The sequence below is a fragment of the Morchella sextelata genome (assembly GCF_020137385.1).
Source record: "Morchella sextelata strain SCLS chromosome Unknown scls_24, whole genome shotgun sequence".
Taxonomy (NCBI): domain Eukaryota; kingdom Fungi; phylum Ascomycota; class Pezizomycetes; order Pezizales; family Morchellaceae; genus Morchella; species Morchella sextelata.
The window spans coordinates 1,118,156-1,143,653 of record NW_025408639.1 but is presented as its reverse complement, the minus strand read 5'-3'; the positions used below and the strand labels follow the sequence as shown (position 1 = coordinate 1,143,653).

Below are 25,498 nucleotides of genomic sequence, written 5' to 3'. Positions count from 1 at the left end.
TGGCAAGCATCTTATCTGATCTCTAAAGACCTACTTAAAATTACGACCTTTATTATGTAGATTAGATAAGATGCTCACCACAGGTACATGCTCGCCACAAGTATATACACGGGCTATGTAACTCCTTTAATTATCTCACAAGAATGAAGTTCATAATAGGCTGCTAATAGGTATACCTAAATGTGCTTGTCAATAACTCTGCGCATTTAGGTGTGTCATTGCGTTGCGGGGCGCAAGAGTCAAGTTTAGGCAAATTTTGGCGCTTTTTAGTTTCTTCGTAATGTATTTAACTGATCTAATTAGGAATACGTTTTTATCTCCACTCTTAATAGGTTACATCTTCCCAGACCGGTAGAGCTACTCAGGAAACAGTAACAGTAAATACTTCCAAAATCATCCTTCCTTATGCAGTACTCTAGTAGACATATCTGGTGTTCAAATGTGCTCAACACAAACCCTAACCCTACCGAATTAATCCAAGAATCGAGTGATTGTCCATGAGTGAGCTACCCCTAACGCTTCTTGAGGACCTTCGTATCGACCGTAATAATCCCAAGGCTAACGTGGTTTACGAGGCTTTAGTCATGTGTTACATGAGCTTTCTATGGTATTGGATTGGAGAAAAAAATGAGTGCCAAACTAGCCTCGTTCAAGCCTATTTTTTTGTCGTGCCTCGTGCAGACATAAATCAACACAGGCTGGGCACAGTGGCAAGCGGGAGTGATGATTGCTGGATGACGGGGGGTGTTCGGGTATATGCGTGTTTCTACCGAGGATCGTGCTCACTTCGGATCTAGGTGGGATACATTCTTACCCCAGAACGAAAAACCTAAAGGGTGGGAATATACAGGGAAATAACGCCCAAAAATTCATAACTCAATTTCAAGCCTTTCAAGTCTAGTAGTGGAAGAAGTTCGAGAAAACGCAATTCGTGAGGGTAGCTACTCGTCCCGTGTCCCCAAGTCTGTGACGGCGACGAGCATCAAAAAAAAAAACAGATCCCGCGATTTTTTCTAGATCATTCGCCCACCAGTGTCAGTGTTTCTTGTGGGCCATGGTCGTGACGTCCCTTCTTGGCAGGGTCTAGGGTTTGTTTCGTTACGACACAGTAAGTCACTCGGGAGATTTGCAGCTTGTGGGTTAGGGTTTTTCGCCCAGGGGAGGGGCCAGTTGGGAATTGTAGAGGACTGGTTTTTTCTAATTATTCTAAGAAGGGGGACAAGAGAAGATACTACAGAGTCCTACATGCATCAAACATCTTCGAAGAGAGAAGAAAAAAATGGTATGTGGACCTTGGTAGATGGTGGAGTGGCCGAGGCCCGGCGCGCTCAACTCCCACCGTCCCTCTCCTCCCAAGAGGGATCAGGACGAAAAACTTTCAGATAAATCACGCTTAACGATTTCGAGCCTTGCTCCTCCTCCCTTCTTGCCCGTACTCTATCGCAATTTTCTCAGCTCCCAAGGTATTGATCAGATCTTGGCGGCAGACCCCCTCGTTATAAAAGGGAAGCCCTCGCCCCTCCTTTTCCTCCTTCTTTATCTCCCTTCGAGCCTACATCCCCTCACCGCGTGTCTTGTCCTCATGTTAAGTATCTCATCTTTCCCCTTAGGGAGAGGTGTAATACCAACACGAGGACTTGATAGGCGGTGAGTTTCCCTTTTTCCCTTTTTTTTCTTCTTTTTTTTTCGGTGGGCTTTGGCTTTTCGGAACGCACCGCGTGTCGGTCGCTTGTTCATCTTCTCCTTCGGCTTAATCGCCGAACAGGTGGGAATGAACAAGTGGCTTGACAGGCGTGTTGTGTTTCTGATTCCTTTTTTTCCCTTTCCCTTCCTTCCTTTCCCTCTTTGCCCTCTTGCCCACTACACACGTGTCGGCCACTTGTTCCTTGGAAGTCTTCTCTGCTTCTTAATGAAAAAGAGTCGACAGCTTTGGAACAAGTGGCCTGATAGGTGGTGTTTTCCCCTCCTCCTCCTCCTCACACAGCACACGTGTCTACCACTTGTTTCCGTCTCCTCAGCTTCCTTCATGAGGTAGCTATAGGCGAGTTAGAAACAAGTAGCTAGATAGGTGGTGCTTTCCCTTTCCTGTCCCTGTCCCATATAGACAAACGTGGCGCTCTCCTGTTCATTATAATGAACCGTAGCTTGATAGCTGCTGTCCATTGTAATGAACAAGATTTCGTCAGGTTGTGTCGCCAGTGCCTTCCCCGTCCCATATAGACAGACGTGTCGCTCTTTTGTTCATTATAATGAACCGTAGCTTGATAGCTGCTGTTCATTGTAATGTACAAGATTTCGTCAGGTGGTGTCTCCAGTGCCTTCTTCGTGTCCCAATTAATTATGTAGCATATCGGCTCCCCTTGTACCAGTAGACGGATAAGTGAAGTAAGTAACTACTTAGGCAGGTAGTTAATTAAATAAAATAAGTAAGTAGATACATGTAGGCACCTTCCCCCCCATTAAAGTGTCCATAAACACACACCAGGCAAGTCCCCTCCACTCTGTGAGTCCTACCGCCCTTCAAAGGTTTCCTTCTGAGCAGGGTTCCATGGGTCGAACGAGAATTCATGACGCGGCCCCAACCGAACGACTTTCTGTGATGGGATCGAACGACTAGCTGTGATTCTATACTAACCGAATGATCTCTTGTGATTCTGGCCGAACGATAGTTCATGATCACGATGGAGTGTGAGTTTCTCACATGCGTACTCGACTATGGATGGTCGGCCTCAGGCACGTATTAGGGCGAGGGCGAGGGCGGGGTGTTTTTGTCTCTGCGAGATCACGTTTTTGTTCTTTCTCTTTTTCTTACCTAGGCGAGCAACTGGGAGCTATCTTTACGTGGGCTGGCGCCTTAAGGTCATATCGTCCAGGGCATTACGATTATGAGTCGAGCATAGGGCTAATCGAGGACCTGCCTGGGCTGCTGCCCATATCAAAGACCGAGACGAAATTCAAGATACTCGTAGACGGGGTTTATAATGGACACTATTCACGTCACTTCGCAAACGAATTAAACCAAAAGACGATTCATTGGCCCACAAAAAAACTAACGACTACAAGTGATATCTCCGCCAGCCCAGCCCAAAACCCTCGCATAAAACACAACCCGCCTCAACACCGTTAACAAGCACACCCAGTTAAAACTACGATACGCTAATTCTAATACTCCGAGCTTCTCCCATACCCTCCCCTGCTGCCACTATAGCCGCTAGACTGCTCGTCCTGGCCATAGCCACCGCCCCCACGGCGGCCATACGAGTCTTCTTCGCCCTCGTTGTTCCCGCCGCGGCTACCGTAAGAGTCTTCCTGGTTGTAGGAAGAGGTCTGGCGTCCATAGCCGGTTTCCTCACCGCCACCACGGTTGTAGGATGAAGTCTCGTTGTCGCGGTTTCCTCCGTAAGAAGAAGAGCCATAGCCTCCAGTGTTTCCTGAGCCGTAAGCGTCGTCGTTTCCGCGGTTGCGCGATGATGTTTCGTAGGATGCTTGGTTGTCGCGGCCGTAGCTGGAGCTTTCTTCGTTGCGGGTCGAGTATGAAGATTCCTCGCGGCTGGCGCTGTAGGATGTTGAGGTATCCTCGCCACCCCAGTGCCTGGCAGAAGAGCCGGAGACGTCTTCATTGTTACCGCCGTATCCGCCGCCGCTGCCACCGTAGGAAGTGGTCTCATCGTTTCCACGATTGCGGTTTGAAGACCCGTATCCTCCACCACCGCCGCCGTAGGAAGTGGTCTCCTCATCATTTCCGCGATTGCGGTTTGAAGATCCGTACCCTCCTCCTCCGCCATATGAAGAAGTTTCCTCATGGTTGCGGTTTGAAGAGCCGTATCCCCCACTACCACCGTATGTTTCCTCGGTATTCTCACGGTTTGATGACCCGTATCCACCGCCGTAAGATTGATCCTCATTGCGGTTGCGGTTTGAAGATCCATAACCTCCTCCTCCTCCGCTACCGTAAGAAGACTCCTCCTGATTGGAGCGGTTACGATTCGAAGAACCATATCCTCCACTTCCACCGTAGGAGTCCTCGTTCGTCTCGAGAGACCGGCTGGGAGCGTTGTAGCCGCCACTGCTCTGGCCATGGTTCTGTCGACCACCCATGCCTCCATGGCTGTGACCGCACCCTCCGGGGCCTGGGTTGGGGTCGTCACCCTCGTGGTTCTTGCCCTCTCTGACACCCTGCTTACTCAGCGCTTCAGTGAAATGCTGCTTCATGCCATCATCTTTTTCGTTCCACCAGTTCTGCACAACCTCGAACATCGCTCTTTGACCCTGCTTGTTCTCATCTCTAAGAGCTGGGTGGTGGAAAATCTGGAGAATCTCATCACAGATCTGGTTTGCGTCTCTGTTGCTGTCTTCCCAGCCCGCTACGATCAATGGGACGGCGAATTTGACAGATTCAGTGGCAACTCTTCCAGCGACCTCGTTGAGAATGTTTGTAAAATGATCCTTTGACAAGACAGAGTGGGTGGGGTCGCTAGAGTTTCCGTCCTCGAAGACGTTAAACTGGGCGTTTTCTGAGGCTTGGAGAACACCGCCGGATCCTGCAGCAAGCTCAGTCTTGACACGGTTCAAGATGGGCTTTACGTAGGGGGCTAGCATGGAGAAGATGAAGATCTGCATGGCACCGGTAAGGTTTTCAAGGAGCTCGGAAGCGCCAGGAATCTTATCGATTGCTTGCGACATGGCCTTCATGACCTTATCGTGGAACTCCATGATGGGATAGATCTCCTTCATGGTCTGTGCAGCTTGAGTCTTTAACTCGTTGACATCCATTCCAGCAATTCTCGTGCTCTGCTCTCCCTGGTCGGATTGCTTGTTATTGGCATCATCCTGGATCTTGCTGGCTTGGTCGCCGAAATTGCTGTCACCAAGGCCGAGGAGGCCAAATGGAATGTTGTCAAGGATCCCCTTCAGAGTGGAGGTGGCACCACCGTCTTGAGACTGCTGTTCGGCGGCAGCAAGTTTGGCGTCCAGCTCTTGAACTTCTGACTGAGCCACTTTGTCAGAGACCTCTCCGACGACACTGTGGAGGAAATCAGTCATTCCAACTTGGGTTTGTTAGTTGTTTGGTCTCTTAAGGTTATTGGTGATCAAACTTACAGGTTCCAGTGACGAGGGGGAAGATTCTCTTTCCATTGACTTCAATCTCGGTGTTTTCACCAACGTGAGGGAAAGCGTCAATACCCATTTCACGGAGTGCCAATTCGATGTAGTTGGAGTGAGCGGCGTAATCTATCGAGGAGAATCAATTGGCTTATCATCCTTATAAGTCGGTGGGGTATAATTTCAGATTTTACCTTCCAGGCAGTGGAGTCCTGTTCCAAGAAGCCTCAATGCCTCGTAAAGATCGTTGTTGTTTCCGTCTCGGCCATAAGCCCGCCCTTTCTCGATGGCCTCAACGAACTTCTTCCTGACCAACCCAGCACTGGTGTCACAACCTCTGTCTTCAGAGGCAATGTAGACTTTCAAACCAGTACGGTCATCAATCGCAAGCTCTTTTCCCTCGTCAACAGGGCCACGTAGACGTGAGTCGTATTTGCGCGCATCCTCGTTATCAGCATAATCCTGCATAAAAGGTCACAATGGTAAGCTTTTCAAAATCCATCAATTCTAGAGAATAAGGCCCAGTCTTAGCTACCTTGGGGTTGTCAATGTGCTCTTCAGGGCGGTAGCATCCAAGACGCTCCTCCGTAACCTCAAACTCGGCAGTTGCGAATCCGAAGGTGACGAATGACAAGACCCACAACTAGTAATCATTAGAAAAAATCACCAATCTATCTCCAGAAGTTATGATTATACCAAAATCCTGATAGTGTCCTTTGGTAGCTGCTTCAAACCACCAACATCGATAGCTTGCGAATAATCTCTGAGCCAATTGCCCTAAACCCTTTTGTTAGCAGCCTCTCCATCTGAAGAACTCGAGCTCGGGAGCCAGCATACAAAGTAAACTCTCTTGACAGCCAATTTGTCAAATCTTGTGCCTCCACTTGCACTGATCATGAGCTCTAACAGGATATCCTCAATATCACCATGACGCCAGTTCTTCCCGGCAATTTGTGAAACATTGATAATGTTTCCAGCTCCGAAAGCAGCGACAGGGGTAGTAAAGCATAATACCAACCCCGCACAGAGTAATAGCTGTAAGGCTAGAGATGGCATTGCGATGGAGAAAGCAAGCTCACTCGTAACAAAATAAAGAATTCGGATGGGTTTTTGGTGGGGGATGAAAGGGGAGAATGACGGCCTACGGGAAGGAAGGAGAAGCGGGGTGTTTTATTTACACCTCTTTATTTACTCTCCTCCACTGCAATCTTTCTCCCGAGTGCTCGGGCCTTGGTTTTCACCTAGCTAGCCCCGACGGAAACGCGCAAGCAACATGCTCTGAGGAAAGCAAGAAATCGCGGGGCACGTTGCATCATGATAGGCGCATGACGTTAGCTCCTTACCATATCCATGGATCTTACACCTATCATCGATCTGTTCACAGCATGCAACATGCGCGAGTTTCTGTTAAGAGCACGGTTCAAGATCAAAAGTCCAGCTGCTCCGATGTCGCAAGGGTTGCAGATGTGGTCCAAGAGGAACTTAAGTGGGGTGTTCTAAAAGTAGCGTTCCAAGATGTACGCCACAGATATTTGGAATGCTAAGATGCCAAGATTTGCCACTGGCTTGCTGCAGGGTCACACTTAGGGTGTCACGCTACTTGATACTAACCATAATTGCCAGTAGTACTCGAGATGTTAACCCGAATCGTTAGTACTCGAGACGCTAACCTGAAATTTCATTACCACTTGTTACTGGATCCCGATACGGGAACGCAAAATCTGGAAGAAACAGAACTTTCAGCTGAGGGCAATTCAATTTTCTTATTGTTGTATTTGAGATACCTAAATGTAATGAAGAACACAAGTACATCGAGAGAACTGAGTTGAATAACTTCTTACACATGTGGATGCAACTCGACTAGCGGGGCTCAAATAACAAGAGCCAATGATAATACCAGATATTGTACAGACTTGAAGTACTGCGCAAGAGCTCCAGTAGTACCCCCATTAACGGTCCCAAAATCATACAGTAGCATGTAGGTAACTCCCGGTTATTAGCTCTCCTGGAGGATTCTGATATTTAGATTTGATGGCTCTGATGGCCTATAAAATCGTTGCTTGATACATGCATAAAATGACAGAGAGATAAATGTACCTAGTGAATCAGAGTCTGTAAATTCAAGTCACGACGGAAAAGTTAAACCGTCACACCGGCTATAAGTTACTCCAGCACAAAGCATCATGTCTCGAATTAACCATGGATGCTAGACTCAGGTGTTTTATAGAGGAATGAACTATTTGGACCGTCGGCCTCTAAATTGCTATCAGGGACTAAACTAGCTATGGTACATGTGCTCGATCTTACGGATGCTGTCACTGCTCCTCGCCCACCGAGTTCTTATCATACACTGGAGAGCTCTACCGTCTCAAGGAGAGAATGAACAGTAACAGCGTTCAGAAGAGCACATTTGCCATATCTGGCGGTCACCATTTTCGGGACTCAATCTACCTCATGTATTAAATGAATTACTCCTAGATAGTTCTACATAGCACTTAGAATTTAGCGTTCAGCCGAGCCGTGAGATCCAAGACAAACGTTATGCCAAGGACCGTATAAAATCCCATACATAAATATGTACATATGTATTCCTATCAACCATACCTAACTCCGCATTCCCTTATCCACGTCCCAAAATTTCATCTTTGAAGCAGGACAGGAGTCATCGAACAAATCAACATCGTCGAATGCACCACTCTGAACTGGAGTTTCTTATAACGAGGAAAGCACAAAGTTCATCAAGCGAGTCAATACAATCGAATACAGTATTTTTAATAGGGAGTTTTCCATTCAAGGATGCCACGAAGTCCATCGAGCGAATACAGTATTTTTAATAGGGAGTTTTCTATTCGAGGATACCACGAGGTCTATCGAGCGAATCAACATCGTCGAATCAACTATTTTTTATCGAGTTTCCATCTCCCGAAGACACCATAAAGTCCATCGAGCGAGTCAACACAATCGAATTCTTTTCCAACCCGATTTTCATTCCTTGGGGTTGGCGGGCACTACGATTCGGGTGGGGTTCACGAGAGCTTCTTTATTTTAAACAGTCTTGCTCGTGCCACCGGAGAGGTGAAAATAATACTCCGCTGGCCTTCGTGTGGTGTAGCAAACACCTTTTGTTTTCCTGGGACCTGGCCCAATAGATGATTCCCAGACATCCAACTTATTGTTGGTGTTTCGAGGTACAAAGAAGACTTGATAATAATAATTAGAGGCAATAGCTAATTTTAAACAGGAATAGCAGTGGCGATACCAGCTATATCACATGCCCCATACACTGCTTTTGTAGCGAGAGATTTGTTGAGCATAGATCGGTAGCCCTCTACAGCTGCCCTTTCAATTGCCGGGAAGGGACTTCAGAACTTCGCAAAGATCATGGTCGTCGGGGGCTATGCTTAGATTATTTCTCCAGCTGTTGACTCCTCTACAGGTATGATTTACTCCTCAACCATCGGTATACATGAAGCTAATTCTCTTACAAGGTTTCACTTCATTCCCAGTACCAACCCTAGGCACGAATAGGAGATATTGTAGGCTGGAGTAAGGTCTAGGGTAATACTTCATAGGCTTGAGAGCTTATGTCCTTCCTTCAAAGCTGGGGGACCTGAGCTTAAAAAGATTAGGCGCCGGTATGTTTTACAATTTATTCTTCTACATCTTCTCTTGACATATACCAAAACCCTGATAGACCAAGTCTACCACAACGAGCTATCTGGTGGGCTGCCTGGTCTTCAGCTCTGGCAGCCGCTAGAACCCAATCCGGCCCCCTCCCATTTCTACTGAAGCTGCTAAAGACGTGGGTGCGGTCGGTCTCTCGTGATAACAAAATCCGAGGTAATAATCTTTTCCTTTCCTTTGCCGAAAAAAAAATGTTTATTGACATCCTGTATAGTGCTAGGACAAAGTTTACATATGTTTGTTAGGTTATATGTAGACATTTTGTATAGATACAAAACAGTCTCTGCAAAAGTTTGCAGCTTTGCAAACCAAACCTACCAAAACGAATTAAAAGTTCTAGTGTTCTCTAAGCTTGTCTGATCTCGGGATGACTCCAAATATTTGGAATTCTTTGTTAATGTGGAGTCTAACTAAATTTATAAACATGGTAAGTATCTTGGTTGGAAGAGTGACCACTTATGAAACCGTGAACACAATCAGATTTACCCTCACCGTCCCCAACCAAAATTTTGTCCTCCGCCCCCTTCGTGGGGAGACTTCATAACATTTTATGTGCAGAATTTACTATAAATGCGGCCATCATATGTAATCAACGGTTTCTGTCCGAGGTCGCCCGTTCCAAGCATTTACCATCATAGAATATCACTCTAGATCGATTGTCTCACTCCTAAAGTCTTGGCATAGAGAATTACATGTATTTACACCCATCTCTAATCTAATTAGATAAATACATGTACATGCAATATATAGATGCACTATCATGAAACATACATACAATTCAGTATCGCTTCGTTCCGTTCCTAGCCCGTCTCTAGCCCGTCCCTAGCCCAGTCCTCCAGTTTCCATCCATAACTTCCCTAATCTTCCCCAGCCCGAAACCCATCACCGATAAAGTGAGGAAAACAAAAGAAATTCAAGGGTATATACATATATAGTATAAAGAGAAATCGAATGCTCAGGTAAAGGAGAAAGAAGGAAGAAAGAAAAGAAATATTTATTTGTTCCTAAGAAAGATGCCATACCCCAGACAAAAGAAAGGTGAGTTTAAAAAGGAAGAAATCACTACACATGCCGCATCCACGTTAGTGCTCACTACAGACCTAGCTACGTACTGTAATCCAACCTGTCCCACCCGCCCACCTCCTCCAACACACCTCCAATATGCGAATCATCGCCAAACTTATAGCTTGCAATGAGCTCCTCATGGTCAATGCCCAAATGGCGCTTTCCATCCCTCCCCCAAAACCACCCAAATGCATACGTCATGCCCAACTTCTTCAGCTTCTCACGCCTCTCCGCCGTCGAGGCCTCCTCTGTGCCCTCGAAATCTACTAACATTTTGCTTTGATGAATGAATGCCAATACAGAACTAATCGTACCGGGCTGTCTGGGCAGGAATGTATGTCTGCGCTGATGCAGCACCAGGGCCATTGTTGAGATGAGAATGAGCAGGATCCCCATAGAGAATGCGAACGAGATACGGAAGGAGAGACCACTTTCTTCACCGCCATTGTAGTCGAGGGAGCCCATCGCGACTGTGAGAATTTCAATAAGCACAGACACGAAGCCTACCCAGGCAAGGAGGTAGTGGCCTTTGAATAGTGCTTTGACGACAATCCAGCCAGGGACCGTAGCAGAGTAGTCGAGTGTAAGTATGCTGGATGGCGCGTGACGATTGTACAAAATCCAAAAAGGCTCCAACATGCGCATGTCCTTTTCGACAATTTCCCAGAGGGACTTGATAGTGACTGATAGTGCTGTCAGCACCCATGGCGTCTTGTCGATAACGACATTGAGTGGTGTAGGGTGCGCCATTGGTGGCAGCAGTCCTGCCAAAACAACCAGGAAAACCAGGAATGGTATTCCACCTTTCATACGTAGTAATAGAGGATGGGCGTTCATGGCTTTAGGGGCTTGGTTGTCGCGGTCGGATTCTTTGAGGAAATCGGCTTGCCAAAGCGAACCTTTGTGGAGTAGGTAAGTGCGCTTGTTAAGCTGTTTGTGAATCTTTTCTTCGGAAGCGGAGTCAAGACCCTGGAAGTCCATTAAAATGTGCGATTTGTTTGCCATCGCTGCGACGCCTGCAATACCGCTGGGGTCGCCGAGGAGGCCGGATCTGCGCCTTTTCAAGGCGACGATTATATACGCATTGAGTACAAGGATGATGACGAGGGTGGTCTCCAAAATTCGCGTGAAGACAATATCGACGACGATAGTCTTCTCGATATCACGGTCAGGCTTTCCGGACTGCTGTCTAGATTTCTGGGATGGCGAGATCTTGACGAACACGGACAGAAACATTGGGACGATTGCGAATGCAATGAGGGACGCAACCGAAGAAGCTACGACAACCCACTGCCTGTGTTTTAGAGCAGCAATAGGAACGAGAAGACTCCAAAAGGTCTGGTATTCAATATTAAGGGTACTTGCGGCCATAGCACCACGGGCACCATAACTGAGTTGATAGTAGGGCTCAGCACGTTTAACTTCGGTGTCAGTGATTTTCCACAGGATACCGTAGATAACACCGACGACGGTGGGCATATATTTCCACATTGCAAACTGGACAATATCGAGATCATCTACCATGAAAAAGGAGAGGATTCCAGGTTTTTTGTCGGCACGGAGGAGACCCCGATCTGAAAGTTGAAAAAGTACTTCGGCGCCAACCAATAGCAGCAGTGAAAGTAATAGTAGGAATAGAAGAAACCCTGTTCGCATGGAGAAGGGCTTCCAGTTTGGAATGTCACGATCTACACAGATTTGTTAGTGGTATGATCCACCATTATGAAACAGGATGTTGGAAATCATACTTGGCGGGAAATAGTACGCTGTCTGCGCTCTACTCTCCAGGTTTCCGGCACGGTGAAGCGAGAAATTATCCGCTGGCGGTTCTAGTCAATATATCGCTCCAACTTCACAAAACGGGGTTCCAAAACATACAGTCTTTATCTGCATCGAGCCCCGAAAAGCTCGACAAATCAACAGCCTCTCCAGTCCCTATAAAACCGAACTCCAGTCAGTCCCCAAGCACTAAGCCAGTATCCAATATTATATTCGAAAAAAAAAGCTTACCAGTATACGCAAAGTCCGGGTTCTTGTTATGTTCCTGGTATGCCTGTACAGCCGCAGCCGGTACATGGTCTGCTGAAAAGAAGCCTAGATCATAGTTTATCGCATCCTCTCCTCCCTCAACCTTACTATAACCGTCGGCGGTCGTCTCTGCCAGCCTCGCTTCCTCATCAATATCGCCCCCGTTCCCCTGATAAGACCACCCACTCTTCGGCCTTCCCCTGACAGTCGACATGATTCTCGTGCTAATTCTCCGCACTATACTTTTCTCCCTTCCCAATCCTCCACTACCTCCAGGAACAGTTAAGGTGCTCCCACGATTACTCCGCGTATTATCATATTCCACTGCCAACCCGCGCCTGGCCTTGAACCCATCATAGCTCGGGTCAATCTCCTCGATTTCGATTCCACCCTCCGCTGTCGCCGTCGAGCTACGGTTACTGTATGCCGCGGGCATACCAGGGTTCAGTGTTGCGGGCAACGACGCGCTGATAAGCTGGCTTAACCTTGGTCCCGTGGGGGCAATAGGCGAATATCCAAGTGGGCCACTGGTTGCTGTCCTCGTGAATGTAAACTCTGGAGTTTGGGCGCTGCCGCTCTGCCATCTCTGCGATTGTGGGACATCGGGGCTGACAACATCATATCCTTCGGAGCGGGTATACTCTGTCTGGTAAGGGGAGTATGGAGAGAGCGATGAGGGGTCTTGGTACGGGCCCGAGGAGTAGGGTGAGCCGACGTAGCCGGTATGACTGGACAGGTCGACTGGGTAGGCCTCGTCGTCGTCTTCGTTGAACCGTGAAATGCGGGCCTTTGACATTATGTTTATGGAGGCTTATTATTATTAGGTTGTTGCTCTTTTCTTTGAGATTTCTTATTGATCGCTTCCTTCTTTCCTGCTATATTCCTCTTTTTGCTTCTATGACGCAAGCAGGGTAGGTATGTTGTAGATATTGTTTATTTGCAGTGCCCCCGATGAGCTACAACGATGGTGGTTCGAACCGAACTGTACCCAGCCGCCGGCGCAGTCGAGTTAAAGATCCCCGTACACCACAGCAAAACCAAAGAGATTTTTGTTTATGCCTCAACTTGGCGAATTTATTTCTATCGGTATCGCAAACGAAGTTGAGGATAGTAATATGTTTTAACAGTGTCTCAATGTGTCAATTATGCGATACACATACCCCCACACCGTTGAGTGCGGGCGAGAGGTCCGTCGAGATATATCTGAGATTCGCGGAGGTTGATCCGCAATGCAGCACCAAGCACGACACACTGCTGCTGCTACTACTACTGCTGCTGCTACTACTGCTGCTGCTGCTACTACTACTGCTGCTGCTCGTAAAGCGAAAGGTTGAGAGTGACAACGTTAACCGATAACAATCCCACTACTAGCGGCGGCGGGACAAGTGGTTGCCTTGGTGGTGGGGGTCCGGGCTGAATGCTTAAATTCGTGATAAGCGCCAGTATGATTGCAGGTTAGCAGAAGATGGAGAAGAGGAGAAAGGGAAGAGGTAGGAGGGAGGAGAGAGATGGAGAGATGGAGGGCGGGAGGGAGGGAACGAAAGATTGGTAGCAGGAGAAATTGGTAGGCAGGTGTTCCAAAGATGGATGGATGTACCAAGTAGACGATAGGAACCCAGTTACTGACATCCCCCTCCCTCCTACCCCCTTCCTTTCACATTAGATTGTAGCTACATGAATAATGTTTTGGCTGTAGCTGCCGTTCTTTCCTGCTTCTTTTCCTCTTGGGGACTCAGCCGCACAAGAACAGCGGCAATCATGCTGCCATCCCAACGGATTTTGCCGTGTCGACTTCGCTCAACTCTACGGATTCTCCATCTCTCACGATAGCACTCTGGTCTACAAACGCTCGCCAGAGCACCAGATCATGCATTCGAGTACCTAGCGTTCCCGCGGAATCCAGTCAAATGTCCATGTTTTTCCGCGTTTCCAGGAACCACACATCACGTCTCTGAACCCTGCTTGCAACCACCCCTGAATGTTGCTATTTTCAGTCCGCGACCGCCAAGTCCAGTTGATTCAGCCTCAGTCTTTAATCTATCTATTAACGTTTGGTGGCTGAACGGAATGTTGATTCTTCTCTGTTCACTAATCGATGGTAGAACAGAGTAAGTACCGATACATACTTCTATGTATGTATGTATGTAAAACCCATCTTGTCCCTGGAGTACTCCCCGGAAACCATCCTCACCTCCACTCTCATCTGCCCTCATGGACATGCGTGCAAGTGTACCTACTCTAATTCCCGCAGCACAAACTCGTTCGTGAGTATGTGTAACAATGATAGGTATCAAATCCACGTGGATAAAGGACCAAAACCCCTCCCGATCCTGTGTTCGGGGAATTTAAGCCGCCCACCAACCAAGATCTCGTCGAGGATCGAAGCTAGAGAGGAACGACGTTGATGTTGAGTTGAGCTTCTGAACGCACATCTTCACGAATCATGAAGCACCTCGCTAATTTTTTCCACATGAAGCGGACCCGATAATGTACCGGGTGTTGACGGTAAATACGAAGAATCTGATAAGAGAATCTTGCTGTGAAATAGGTGTGTTTATCTTATCAGATTCTCGGTATTTAATGTTAACCCCCGGTACAAGCGCCCTAGGGCTGATAATAACGACCCGAACGAGAGGGTACACTAGTATGCACTAAGTAATGTATGAAGTTATCACTGGACCAAAAAAGGCTATGATGGGGGCACCCACATGTACGCCTATGGAGAGATTCTTGTTTATGTGTGTCAACGTGTGACAGATATCATGTGTGACGTTACATGTCATCGCATTTCGCCAAGTTCACACTGAATCACTCGACATAAGCCAGCGGGCTTGGCTCGACCTTGGATTGGACACAGCCTCTTGATTGGATGATCGATGGCGGAGCGAAATCTTGCTGGCGGTGAGGCCAGTAGGTACACGCATCTGGACGATTTTATGATCGTGATTTATGATGCAGTACTTAGATGGGGCTAGAAAATTCCTCTCCACCGATATTGTGGTGACAGTGTATTTCTCTTGACCAGCAACTGCACCATCACAATCAGACCAGACATATTATGTAGTCGGGTACGTCTACGTAGAACACCTATAAATTCTTAAAAGAAACACGGGAACTTAGATTACTTGGCACTAATCAAGAAGTCTTTAATTGGATTAGGTATTTAGAGCTGCATGCCACGGTGGACACTCCAATCAAAAAAGTCGATGATAAATAAAAACGAGATTATTCGGAAGGGGGAAAGCCTAGATCAGAGAGTTTGTTTCGAAATCAAGATAAATTCTGTAACGGCATTTTTGTGTCGTTGTTGAGAAACTGGTCGTCGCGGCATATGGACGATCTGACACGACTGCCTAGAATAGAGAGTAAAAGCACATCTCTGCAATGTCAGCGGTTAGTTCCGTTCTCGGGCGGCTGTAAGCTGGTACCACTTGTAGATACAAGTTCGTCCTATGACTTTACATGTAGGGGTCTGGTACCTTCTCTACATACTCTAAATAGCTCCCCCTAAGAGGTTATTTAGTGCATGAACGACTGAATGATGCGAGTGGTTGTGCCGTATGCGTGGCTGACTTGCCTGGTTCGTTGGCTATATACATGTAGGTTATGGTTGACTTGCAGCTTATTTGTGTAACGACGCAGTGTACAACGGTTTGTCTCCAATACGTTATTTTCGCGGGGGAACGGTCAGGCAGTAACATGCATCTTGGAATCAAAAAACTGGTCATCGCCGTAAAAAAAAAAAAAAAAAAAAAAAAAAAAAAAAAGGAAAGAAAAATGTCGTGCCCCGAAGTTTTTCTCGGTTTCCCACGCTGGGGATCTGGGGACCTGGAAATAAACAGAGGACGAAGGCCAAATAAAATTAATGCACACAGTGTAGGTTAGGTATGGTTTGTCGAGCAGGAGGAGCATGTGGGTGTGGATGGGGTAAACAAACATGTTCTAGGTTACAAAGCTACGTAGGTATATATATAGAAACATCTCATAAACATTATTCTAGAAATATAATCCTCTAGAGTAGCTCTTTACGGAGCCTCAATGTACCCCCAGTTAGCAGGGATGGGCGCGAGAGCTGCTCCATCACCGCATAACCGCACATTAGTGTGTACATCCTCCCATGGTATGAAACCCCAAAAGGATTGATCATTGCTGCTCGTTTAGATACGTTTTCATGAATTTCTGCTTTCTTACGGTTATTTTGGCGTGGGAAGTTAATTTAGTAGAGTGTTGTGTTAGGGGTTTTCAGGTCAAAGTGTTCAATTGCCTCAAGAGTCAAACCCATAACCTTGCGTGTACTCTCATACCCTCTTTGTATCAACCGTGTAGCAACTCCATGTAATTGTGTATACGAGGCATACACTGTGACTAAATCTTTTTTTAAAAGCCTTTCCTCTATACTTCACAATAAACCATGATACCAATAAACCAAATGGCGAGCGAAGCATAGAATATCACTCGATATGTAAGAATCCAATGACAACTTTCATTTCTTTGCATTGTTTTAAACGCATATTTCAGTTCCCATGATTCAACACCATATCAAGAGATTACAAATAACAATTCTTCCGAAAAAACATTTTATCTCTTATCTATTGATATACCCTGACTCGCTCCTACTCCCATCGGCGGAACTATAAAACCCTCCCCCCGCCGCATTATTATCCGGCATCCTAGTCTCCCGTGTTTTCCTTAAGATATAGTTCCCTCTTTTCGGATGATATATATTCCATTCATACACAGTATTACTGTAAATGCAATTGCCCTCTTTTTCGTTGGTTGATTCTTTATAACGCATGCGCAGGTGTCGTCGAATGTAGAGTGAAACTCCAAGTAAAAACGAAATAATGCCAAAGAGGATAAGTAAGGCGGTTTTAATCATATCGAGAAACGCACATCCGGGCAGAGGGGTAGCCATAGTTGTAAGGCGGTTTGTTTAGAGATGAGGGGTGGTTTGCGGTTTATATGCGCGGTTCGCTGGCTTCGTCTTCAGATGGAGAGAAAACCCAAGGAGACAATCATTGACATAAAATCGGTGATAAGTATAAGGTTTTCTGTGAATATTGCTTGATGTGTAGAAATTGCGGCTACGGACATCTTCCGAAACACCCGATGGTTTAAGTATATTTTTCTCATCCTGCGTATCTTGATGTGCCGTTCTATAAGTTGTGTTTTAATGCCTGAAAGCTTTTGTTAGAAAATCGGCGAGGTAAGCTCTGGGTATGGATTACAGTACTTATTGTTTCCTTTCACTAACCTGCGGCTAGGCGCATATATTGAAACCCGTTAGATGAGCTTCTGTACGTTTAGCTTCCTCTCAGTCAATCAGCACTATATCACCACAAAGCTCAACCCTACAGGCTTTACACTCACTTAACAGTTGATTTTGAATCACACATACCCCACAGAGGGGAGGAAACTAAAATTTCCTGCACCCCTCTTTACTTGCTCCGCATCCACTATTGGCCTCCTTGAATCGGTCCACTAATATCAGAGTCCTCAGGCCACGGCAATTGCACAAATGCTTTGTTTCAGCCCTCTTGTTACCATTCAGCTTATTCACTAGCCTAAGCTGCCTAAGCCCCGTGCATGTTACCGTATCGCAGCCATTGTCACAGGCAGCTGAAGGGCCGATGCCAAGTGTCTTATCGGCAGCCATGATGTTTGTATCGCTGCCTTCTTCAATGCAGACGATTCTGTTCTTATGGGTGCACGTTTTGCGGATATCGTTGAGCGGCGGCGGTTTATTGAGGATGAAGTGGACGCGAGCTCGGTTCAGTTGTTCGGTGGTATTTCCCTCAGTGGGGATGAAGCCGTATTTGTAGTTCCCGTCGATTTCTGGGGTGGGAGAAAGCGTGGCCATCATAGATGATAGAATTGATGAGGTGATAGGATGTGTAAAGTGGATGAGGGATTGGGGATGTGGATGAAACAAGGAGAATCAATTGACGTGGATGAAGGTATGGATGTAGGTGTCAGTGTTTCGGGTCGTAGAGAAACGCCCTGACAGGGATGGGGGGCTGCGAACAGGCGGTGGTAGGTGCTTCTGTCGAGTGATGACGAATGAAGAATATTAAGGAAAACGCATGGTAGATGTCTACATGTATTCTTTGCGCTATCTCGAGGTGCTCCAAAACTCATTCTGCAAAGAATAGCTTTCCACTCGGCATTAATTATCTAGCTGCACTTTGTTGGGAACATAATTATATATTTACTGTGGCTTCGGACGTGTCCTGCTTTAACTCGGCGAATTCAATTTCTCCATTTTATACCTTGGGGTACTAGGAATAGGCAAAACCCCTCTGAAATATAAAATAGAAGACGGGAATATCTAGATCTATCAGCTATTGTTTGAATTTATATCGTAATATAGTATGGGCACTTGGGAGCCTAGAACCCGGGTGATTTTGCCGATTTAAGAACACTGAAGATGAACACTGGTGATTCAAGAATACCATGTGTCGCCTGATCTATTAAGCAGTACTCGTTGGTCGTCCCGACAGTTGGAAAGTATTAGAGTAGTATCCATGTAATTGTTACTACAAGGACGTGATGGGAAGGATCATGCATTATCACTCGTTAAGTAACCGGGGCCGTTTGTTAGAAATATTAATTGGTAATTCATTCGTGATTTGTTAGAAATACGGACGGGTGGGCTGGACAAAAGATATATGTATGTCGCTTTGTATATTCGACTATAGTACAAATAGGTGTCCTCATATACGTGAACCGATATAACTCTCGGTATGCCGGGCTGGTGTGGTCTACGAGACCGCTCGAGGCGAGGATGGAGAGTGGTACCGAGGCCGCTCGGTTTTGCTCAAAATTGGCCTTTCATGGTTTCAAGGTTCTGGGGATGTGGCCTGGAGACCGCCAAGTACTGGAAGTTTAGGCGATAATTCCGAGTTGATATCTAAAATTAGTGCGATGCCAACCTGATCGAGTCTATATTATACGCTCAAGCTTGGTGGACTCGAGGCACTTCAAAGCCTATCAGATTGGTGGTTTCGAGCTTCTTTGGCCTCGCAAGCTCTCGGTATGGTTCCGATCTCGGGGTCACGGTCTCAAATCAAAGCCCGCTCGGCCTCGTGGACCACACTTTATATGTATATACCAGACTATATAGTTGTTGACATTATCACCATAGTGACATGTATGGTGATTTATAGTGATAAACACACATCTGATCCTAGGCTTGGAACACAGGATGATCCAAAGAGAGCACAGACTGACATACAGGGAAGTAAGGAAAGATACCACATTACTATGGTACATAGTATCCTATTCCGACAGGGACAAGGATCAAGTAACGGAGGAGCTATGTAGGTTAAGTACAGTATGCAGGCCTCGTGCAATAACCTTTGTATATTATATATGATAGGATCGAAGATGGTTAAATGTAGAACAAATATTATTGGAATTCAAGTAACCGCTCTCAACAACGAAGCTATAAGTGCTCGTGCTAGATACTCTGCGATCTTTGTTCGTCTTGATTATGACAATGCAGGTTAAGCATATAACTGATATGAAAGCCAATAACTGTCTTATATGTGACAAACAAAGTGAAGTGTAAATCTAAACCCATTTAATTTATTTTCCCGTGGTCCGGGGGGTATTTATTAGCACCGCTGTAGAATAAAGTATGCCCACTGAATTACAAGGTTTTTTGATGCTGAAAATGTACATGATAAGTGACGTGATGACATTAGTCTAGTACTAAATCCATTGAAAGCAAATCCACCAGTAAGTCAGCAACCATAGCCGGCAACTTCGAAAGTTGAGGGTTCGATCATTAAAACCGTACAAGTAATACATACATGCGTTCTTATCACTGATGAGAAACCTTAGACACATGTTTCATGATAAGAGATCTCTAGGACTTAGAAACCTGCGTCCGCCCAAGATAAGATACTATAGAGGAGAACAACCCAGGCATGGCCTAGGTCTAAATCAATATTCTTGATACCCTGCGTGAGGCCACTCCCACGGATATGGGTGCAGGCCGGGTGGGTGTATAAAAAAGCCCTCACCAAGTTCCATATCTTCCTCATCTTCGTCAAACTCCTCCTCCCCATCTGTGTCATCCAACTCCTCATCTTCGTCACTGTCCCCAAAACCGAATGGATGCATTCCATTCATTGCCCAAAGTCCCACCTCACTGCTAGAATCATCATCCATATAAATTTCTTCAGATACGCAACAGCACTCGTCGTGACGCTGGTCTTCAGAAGGTTCCGTGTCGGAGAGGCCACTAAGGTAGTCCTGCCATAATTGGATGGTACAGCTGCGCATGCTTCTGGCCTTTTGGTGATGAAGTTGTTCGATCTTAAAGGAGTCCAGAGCCGAGGAAGTTTTAGGGGGGAAGTATCTAGCGATTTGACGGAGAACAATTGACCAAGGTCTTGGCGCAATAACCCCGTTGTCACTGGCAGGAGGTGACTCGTACGCAATCTCAGTTTGGTTATTATCGGACGAAGTAGGCGTTCGAATTTCGCAGTTGTCGAAGTGAATGGTGCGAAGGGTTTTTCTATGAGCAGAGAGAAATTGAAGAATGTGTGTCTCTAAAAATAAGACGTCGCGGAGCTTGAGGGATTTCAATTGTGGCCAGCACTGCTCTGTCGATATTGATTCCTTTTGGTCGGTAGATTTGTACTTAAAGGGAGATGCAAGAGTGCTGAACTGGATGCTTCCTATACTGTCCGGGATTTCTATTTCTAGAGATTCAAGAGAAATAGCGGATTGCATAAGACGGCCGAGTAACGGGATCCAACATGGGGAAAAAATTTCCGCGTGGTCCTGGCAATTTTGGATGCTGATAACAAGGGTTTTAATATTTTGAAATCCTAAAATCGCTTTTTGAAAAAAGTTGGGTGGCAGAAGCATGCATTCTTCTGTTACTCCCTTCAACACAAACTCCTCTATAGGTGATGTATTTGTTTGAATACGATTGTACATCGCCAATAAAATAGCGCGGAACACCGTGGGGCCCCAGGACTTGTTACCACTGCCCCCCGGCATGGACAATGCGTGAGATTGATCCGATAACCCGTACCATGCAGGAGAGGTCAAGTGAATCGATCTCAGAACTGGTAAAGAGGACAAACATTTGACATGTACGTCATGGAGATCGTTTGAAAGATCAAATTCACGCTGGTCAAGCCAACGCGCAATTTTAATCATTTGGGGGTCGGTGCTGGAGCTGATTGTCTCAAGCTTCTCGGCATATTCAGGGTCAGCCAAAAGACGAAGGTAGTCTTCATAGATGTTTCCTGTAGCACAATGTCAATTTGTAGAACATATACGGATATCTTTTTGTAGAACATACTGGAAGTTGATCTCTCCAAGGGATTGTTAGGGGCAAGAACATAAGAATACCGCTTAACCCAAGTTTGAATCTCCTTGCTTTCGGTGATACGCTCTAAACGTTTCAAACTACACTCCCTGCTTCCAATAGTGATGTTCTTGAAGAGGTGAGGAGTGATATGGGCAGAAAATTCTTTGTTGACTAGACGGAGGCTCGAGTATCCCTTGATGGCTTCGCGTTGCGGTATTATCGGATACAATCCGGGGCGCTTTATGAAGTTTGATGGGTGAAGGATCATGAGCATGATCTCGGGGGGTAAGGTATTCATCGACATGATGACCAAACAAGTTTAACTGCTTTCCCTCTCTTTTCTTGTTTCTATTCAAAGAAGAATACACAAACCCCCAAAGGCGTATCTCGGATTGGTTATCCTTGTAATCTTCGGGTTATTTGCCCACCTTCGTCTAGATATCGTCAGTACTACTATCAACTCATGACGTCGGAGACCGAATATGCTCTAACCTGTCAAACAATTGATTGCCTCTACTCAAACTTCAGAATTAAGGGAATGGTATAATTCCGATAGAGCTGCTGGGTGGTATGTACGGGCGCAATCTGAGTTATGGTGTTTGTGGGGCCTGGTGGGAGGAGGCAAGAGGCATCCCCCCGGCAGGTTTTGATGCACGTCGCGTCGACGCTAAGACCTCTTGGCAGATGTCACGTTACGAAATGAGTGTGACACACCTAGCCCTGAGGGTTACCCGGGCATGCTGCTCTGGCATGTCTCACCCCCCCTCCACCCTCTCCCACCTAGTCAACCTCACCTATCACCGCAGCACCCCTCTAACCCCTCGACAACTATCAAAACCGTTCCTCTCTTTATATCAGCTGCCATGAGCTCTTGTACGTTTTATCTACTGTTCCTCATCCTCTTAGCGATTAAAGAAGGCTCTGGGTATCGAATCAAGAGCTGACACGCTGCAGTGAAGCAATTCATCCGGGCCGTTCGAAGCGCGAAGACGTTGAACGATGAGCGCGGAGTTATACAGAAAGAGAGCGCTGCAATTCGGGCTTCATTTAGGGAAGAATCAGGTGATTCGAACGTTAGGTTCGTACTAACTTAGCTCCTTCAATCCCAACTTGGAGCTGTATCTGACACCTCCGGTTCTGTTATAGGAGGAATAATGTTGCCAAGCTGCTTTATCTCTTCACTCTCGGCGAGCGTACACACTTTGGACAGATCGAGTGTTTGAAGTTACTAGCTTCTCCTAGATTTGCCGATAAAAGATTAGGGTACCTGGGTACCATGCTTCTTCTAGACGAGAACCAGGAAGTATTGACTTTGGTTACCAACTCTTTGAAAAAGTAAGCCTATCTCAATTCACATTGCTCGGCTTATTTCAGAGCTGATGTTTTATAGTGACCTGGAGCACTCAAATCAGTACGTCGTGGGGCTAGCTTTATGTACCCTAGGAAACATTGCATCAACAGAAATGGCCCGTGATCTTTTCCAGGAAGTAGAAAATCTACTCTCAACCGCGAATCCTTATATCCGTCGAAAGGCAGCTATCTGTGCCATGCGAATTATCCGGAAAGTTCCTGACCTCCAGGAACACTTCATAGACAAGACCAAGCTGCTACTTCAGGACCGGAACCACGGAGTATTGCTCTGCGGTATTACTTTGGTTACGGACCTGTGCTTGCATGACCCCGACATGGTACACGAGTTCAGGCCCTTTACAAATGCGCTGGTTCGCCACTTGAAGAGCTTAACTAGCTCTGGATACGCACCAGAGCACGACGTGACAGGGATTACAGATCCGTTTCTGCAGGTTAAAATTCTAAGGCTATTACGAGTGTTGGGCAAAGGAGATGCCGAGGTTAGCGAGAAAATTAACGATATTTTAGCTCAGGTGGCAACCAACACAGACTCGACGAAGAATGTCGGAAATTCGATTCTTTACGAATCTGTACTCACTATCCTTGATATTGAGGCAGATAGTGGTCTTCGCGTGCTCGGTGTCAACATCCTTGGGAAGTTCCTAACCAATAAGGACAACAATATCCGTTATGTAGCCCTAAATACTCTCATCAAAGTTGTCGCCGTAGAACCAAACGCAGTACAGAGACACCGTAATACCATCCTTGATTGTCTCCGGGATCCGGATATCTCGATCCGTCGTCGTGCTCTTGATCTATCGTTTACCCTCATTAACGAAAACAACATTCGCGTTCTAATCAGGGAATTATTGGCATTCCTTGAGGTCTCCAATAACGAGTTTAAGCCAGTCTTGACTACTCAGATTTGCATTGCTGCTGAGCGTTTTGCGCCTACAAAAAGGTGGCATATCGATACGGTGTTGCGAGTTTTGAAGCTTGCTGGGAACTACGTTAAAGAGCACATATTGTCGAGTTTTATTCGCCTCATCGCCAATTCCGCAGAGCTACAGACCTACTGTGTACAGAAGCTTTTTTCGGCGTTGAAAGCGGATATTACACAAGAGGCCTTAACTTTAGCAGGAGCTTGGACCATCGGCGAATATGGAGACCTGCTCCTGAAGGGTGGTAATTATGAGGAGGAGGAGTTGGTCGTCAAGGTTCAGGAATCAGACGTGGTCGATATCCTCGCGACAATTCTTTCGAGCGCTTATTCTTCGCAGACAATAAATGAATATATCATCACAGCACTTATGAAACTCACCACTCGCATTTCAAACCCAGCTCAGATCGAACGAGTCCGTCGCATTCTACAATCCTATACCGATAGTCTCGATGTCGAGATTCAACAGCGGTCTGTCGAGTATGGTAACATGTTTGGCTACGACGACATTCGAACGGGTGTGTTGGAAAAAATGCCACCGCCAGTATTTAAGGAAGTATCGCGGCAGTTTGAACAAGAACAGGTTGCAAAGCCGAAGGGTGCTGGGAAACGCGGCGCCAAGAAACAAATCGATGAAGATGCACTCATTGAGTTAATGGGAGGTGACGCGGTTCCGGGACCCACTCCATCAAACGGAGGCTCGCAGGACTTATTGAAAGGCATGTTCGGTGGAAGTGATGAAGCACCTACATCTTCTTCTCCAACTCCGCAGTCGAACTTGAGCAGTATCATGGATTTGTTCAATACTCCCTCACCTGCACCCGTACAACAGCAGGATCCTGCATCCGCAATGCCTTCAGCTGCCATGAGCTTTTCAAGCCAGTTAGGTTCAATGGCACAGCCCGCGGCACCTTCAGGTCCAGCACAACTTCCAGTCTATGACAAGAACAATCTTGCCATTACATTGCAACTCCAGCGTACGGCGGACGGTACGGTGAACATTGTTGCGAGATTCAAAAACAACGGCTTCACACATAATATAAGTGGGGTGACATTGCAAGCCGCTGTTCCCAAGAGTCAGATTCTAAAGCTGCAGCCAATAAGCACAGCTGAGCTAAGCCCAGATGCTGAAGCAACGCAAGCGATGAGGGTCCAAGGGAGCAAAGGGGTGAGTTATCCTAATTACAATGAGATGATGAATGATCACTAACTGTTTACAATGCGATAGCCCCCACTCAAATTAAGGTTGAAGATTTCGTACACGAAGGAAGGGGCAGGGGAGGTTGTGGACCTGGTGAACTGGACTGAACCGGTGGCATGAACGGTTTTGAACATATCTATTTTTAGAGGGAAGGCATACAAGCTTCCCATCTTTTTCTTCTTTTTTTCTTTATTTATTTGACGAAATGGAATTGATAAAATGCGGCGTTTACCAACTCGAAACTTAGTTTAATTAGCCCTTTGCTTACTTGGCTTACTCCTGTTATTTCGTCGGAAAAAAGCTGTTGTTTTGTGTATAGTTATCGCTAGCTAGCAAGCTTTTTTTTTATGTTTTGGTATATTTTGGGGGGCATGATACTTCTTCCCAACGATAATGACACGCAGCATGAGATATCACTCGATTCTCGAGAATAAAAGCGCAATTGGGCAGGGATTGTGGTGGGATAGCTACATGTACGTTACATGGTGGTATATCTGTCTTTATCCGCGTGCTTGGGCTCCTCTCCCGCCGAGGCTAGAATCTGAGGCTGGGGTTTCACGTCGCGGCCGCGTAGTGTGTGTCGGAGTAAGCTCGATGCGAGGAAGGGCCTGTCTCAGTGCGTTGGGCCAGATGAGTACATGTCTCAAATCATTCCGATAACTCAGGTTAGCGGGGTATCATATATGGTCTCTTTGAACCATGGTGGTATTAAATCTTTCTTCAAGTTTTACGGATAGAGGGAGTTTTATACACCCTGGGGAGCTTCGAGTTGGCCCTTGAAGAGAGAATAAGGAGG

General features: G+C 46.3%; 5 protein-coding genes across 5 annotated transcripts; 1 reads left to right on the top strand and 4 right to left on the bottom strand.

Moving 5' to 3' along the window:
• Window positions 1-3,162: 3,162 nt before the first annotated feature.
• Window positions 3,163-6,159, bottom strand: H6S33_007860 (uncharacterized protein; the record flags this gene model as incomplete). Its single annotated transcript, XM_044839219.1, has 6 exons — window positions 3,163-5,048; window positions 5,101-5,232; window positions 5,298-5,565; window positions 5,639-5,746; window positions 5,800-5,880; window positions 5,941-6,159. 6 exons carry the CDS (start codon window positions 6,157-6,159, stop codon window positions 3,163-3,165), a joined length of 2,694 nt encoding a protein of 897 aa, XP_044688733.1.
• A 3,732-nt stretch (window positions 6,160-9,891) lies between these two features.
• Window positions 9,892-12,676, bottom strand: H6S33_007859 (uncharacterized protein; the record flags this gene model as incomplete). Its single annotated transcript, XM_044839218.1, has 4 exons — window positions 9,892-11,540; window positions 11,601-11,672; window positions 11,731-11,787; window positions 11,863-12,676. The coding sequence occupies 4 exons, from the start codon at window positions 12,674-12,676 to the stop codon at window positions 9,892-9,894; spliced, it is 2,592 nt and encodes an 863-aa protein (XP_044688732.1).
• A 4,620-nt stretch (window positions 12,677-17,296) lies between these two features.
• H6S33_007858 (uncharacterized protein) lies at window positions 17,297-17,740 on the bottom strand (the record flags this gene model as incomplete). The annotated part of the gene is made up of 1 exon (XM_044839217.1): window positions 17,297-17,740. The coding sequence occupies one exon, from the start codon at window positions 17,738-17,740 to the stop codon at window positions 17,297-17,299; it is 444 nt and encodes a 147-aa protein (XP_044688731.1).
• Window positions 17,741-19,827: 2,087 nt separating this feature from the next.
• H6S33_007857 (uncharacterized protein) lies at window positions 19,828-21,515 on the bottom strand (the record flags this gene model as incomplete). The annotated part of the gene is made up of 2 exons (XM_044839216.1): window positions 19,828-21,146; window positions 21,203-21,515. The coding sequence occupies 2 exons, from the start codon at window positions 21,513-21,515 to the stop codon at window positions 19,828-19,830; spliced, it is 1,632 nt and encodes a 543-aa protein (XP_044688730.1).
• Window positions 21,516-22,074: 559 nt separating this feature from the next.
• Window positions 22,075-24,822, top strand: H6S33_007856 (uncharacterized protein; the record flags this gene model as incomplete). Its single annotated transcript, XM_044839214.1, has 5 exons — window positions 22,075-22,084; window positions 22,166-22,289; window positions 22,358-22,546; window positions 22,602-24,669; window positions 24,730-24,822. 5 exons carry the CDS (start codon window positions 22,075-22,077, stop codon window positions 24,820-24,822), a joined length of 2,484 nt encoding a protein of 827 aa, XP_044688729.1.
• Window positions 24,823-25,498: the final 676 nt, after the last annotated feature.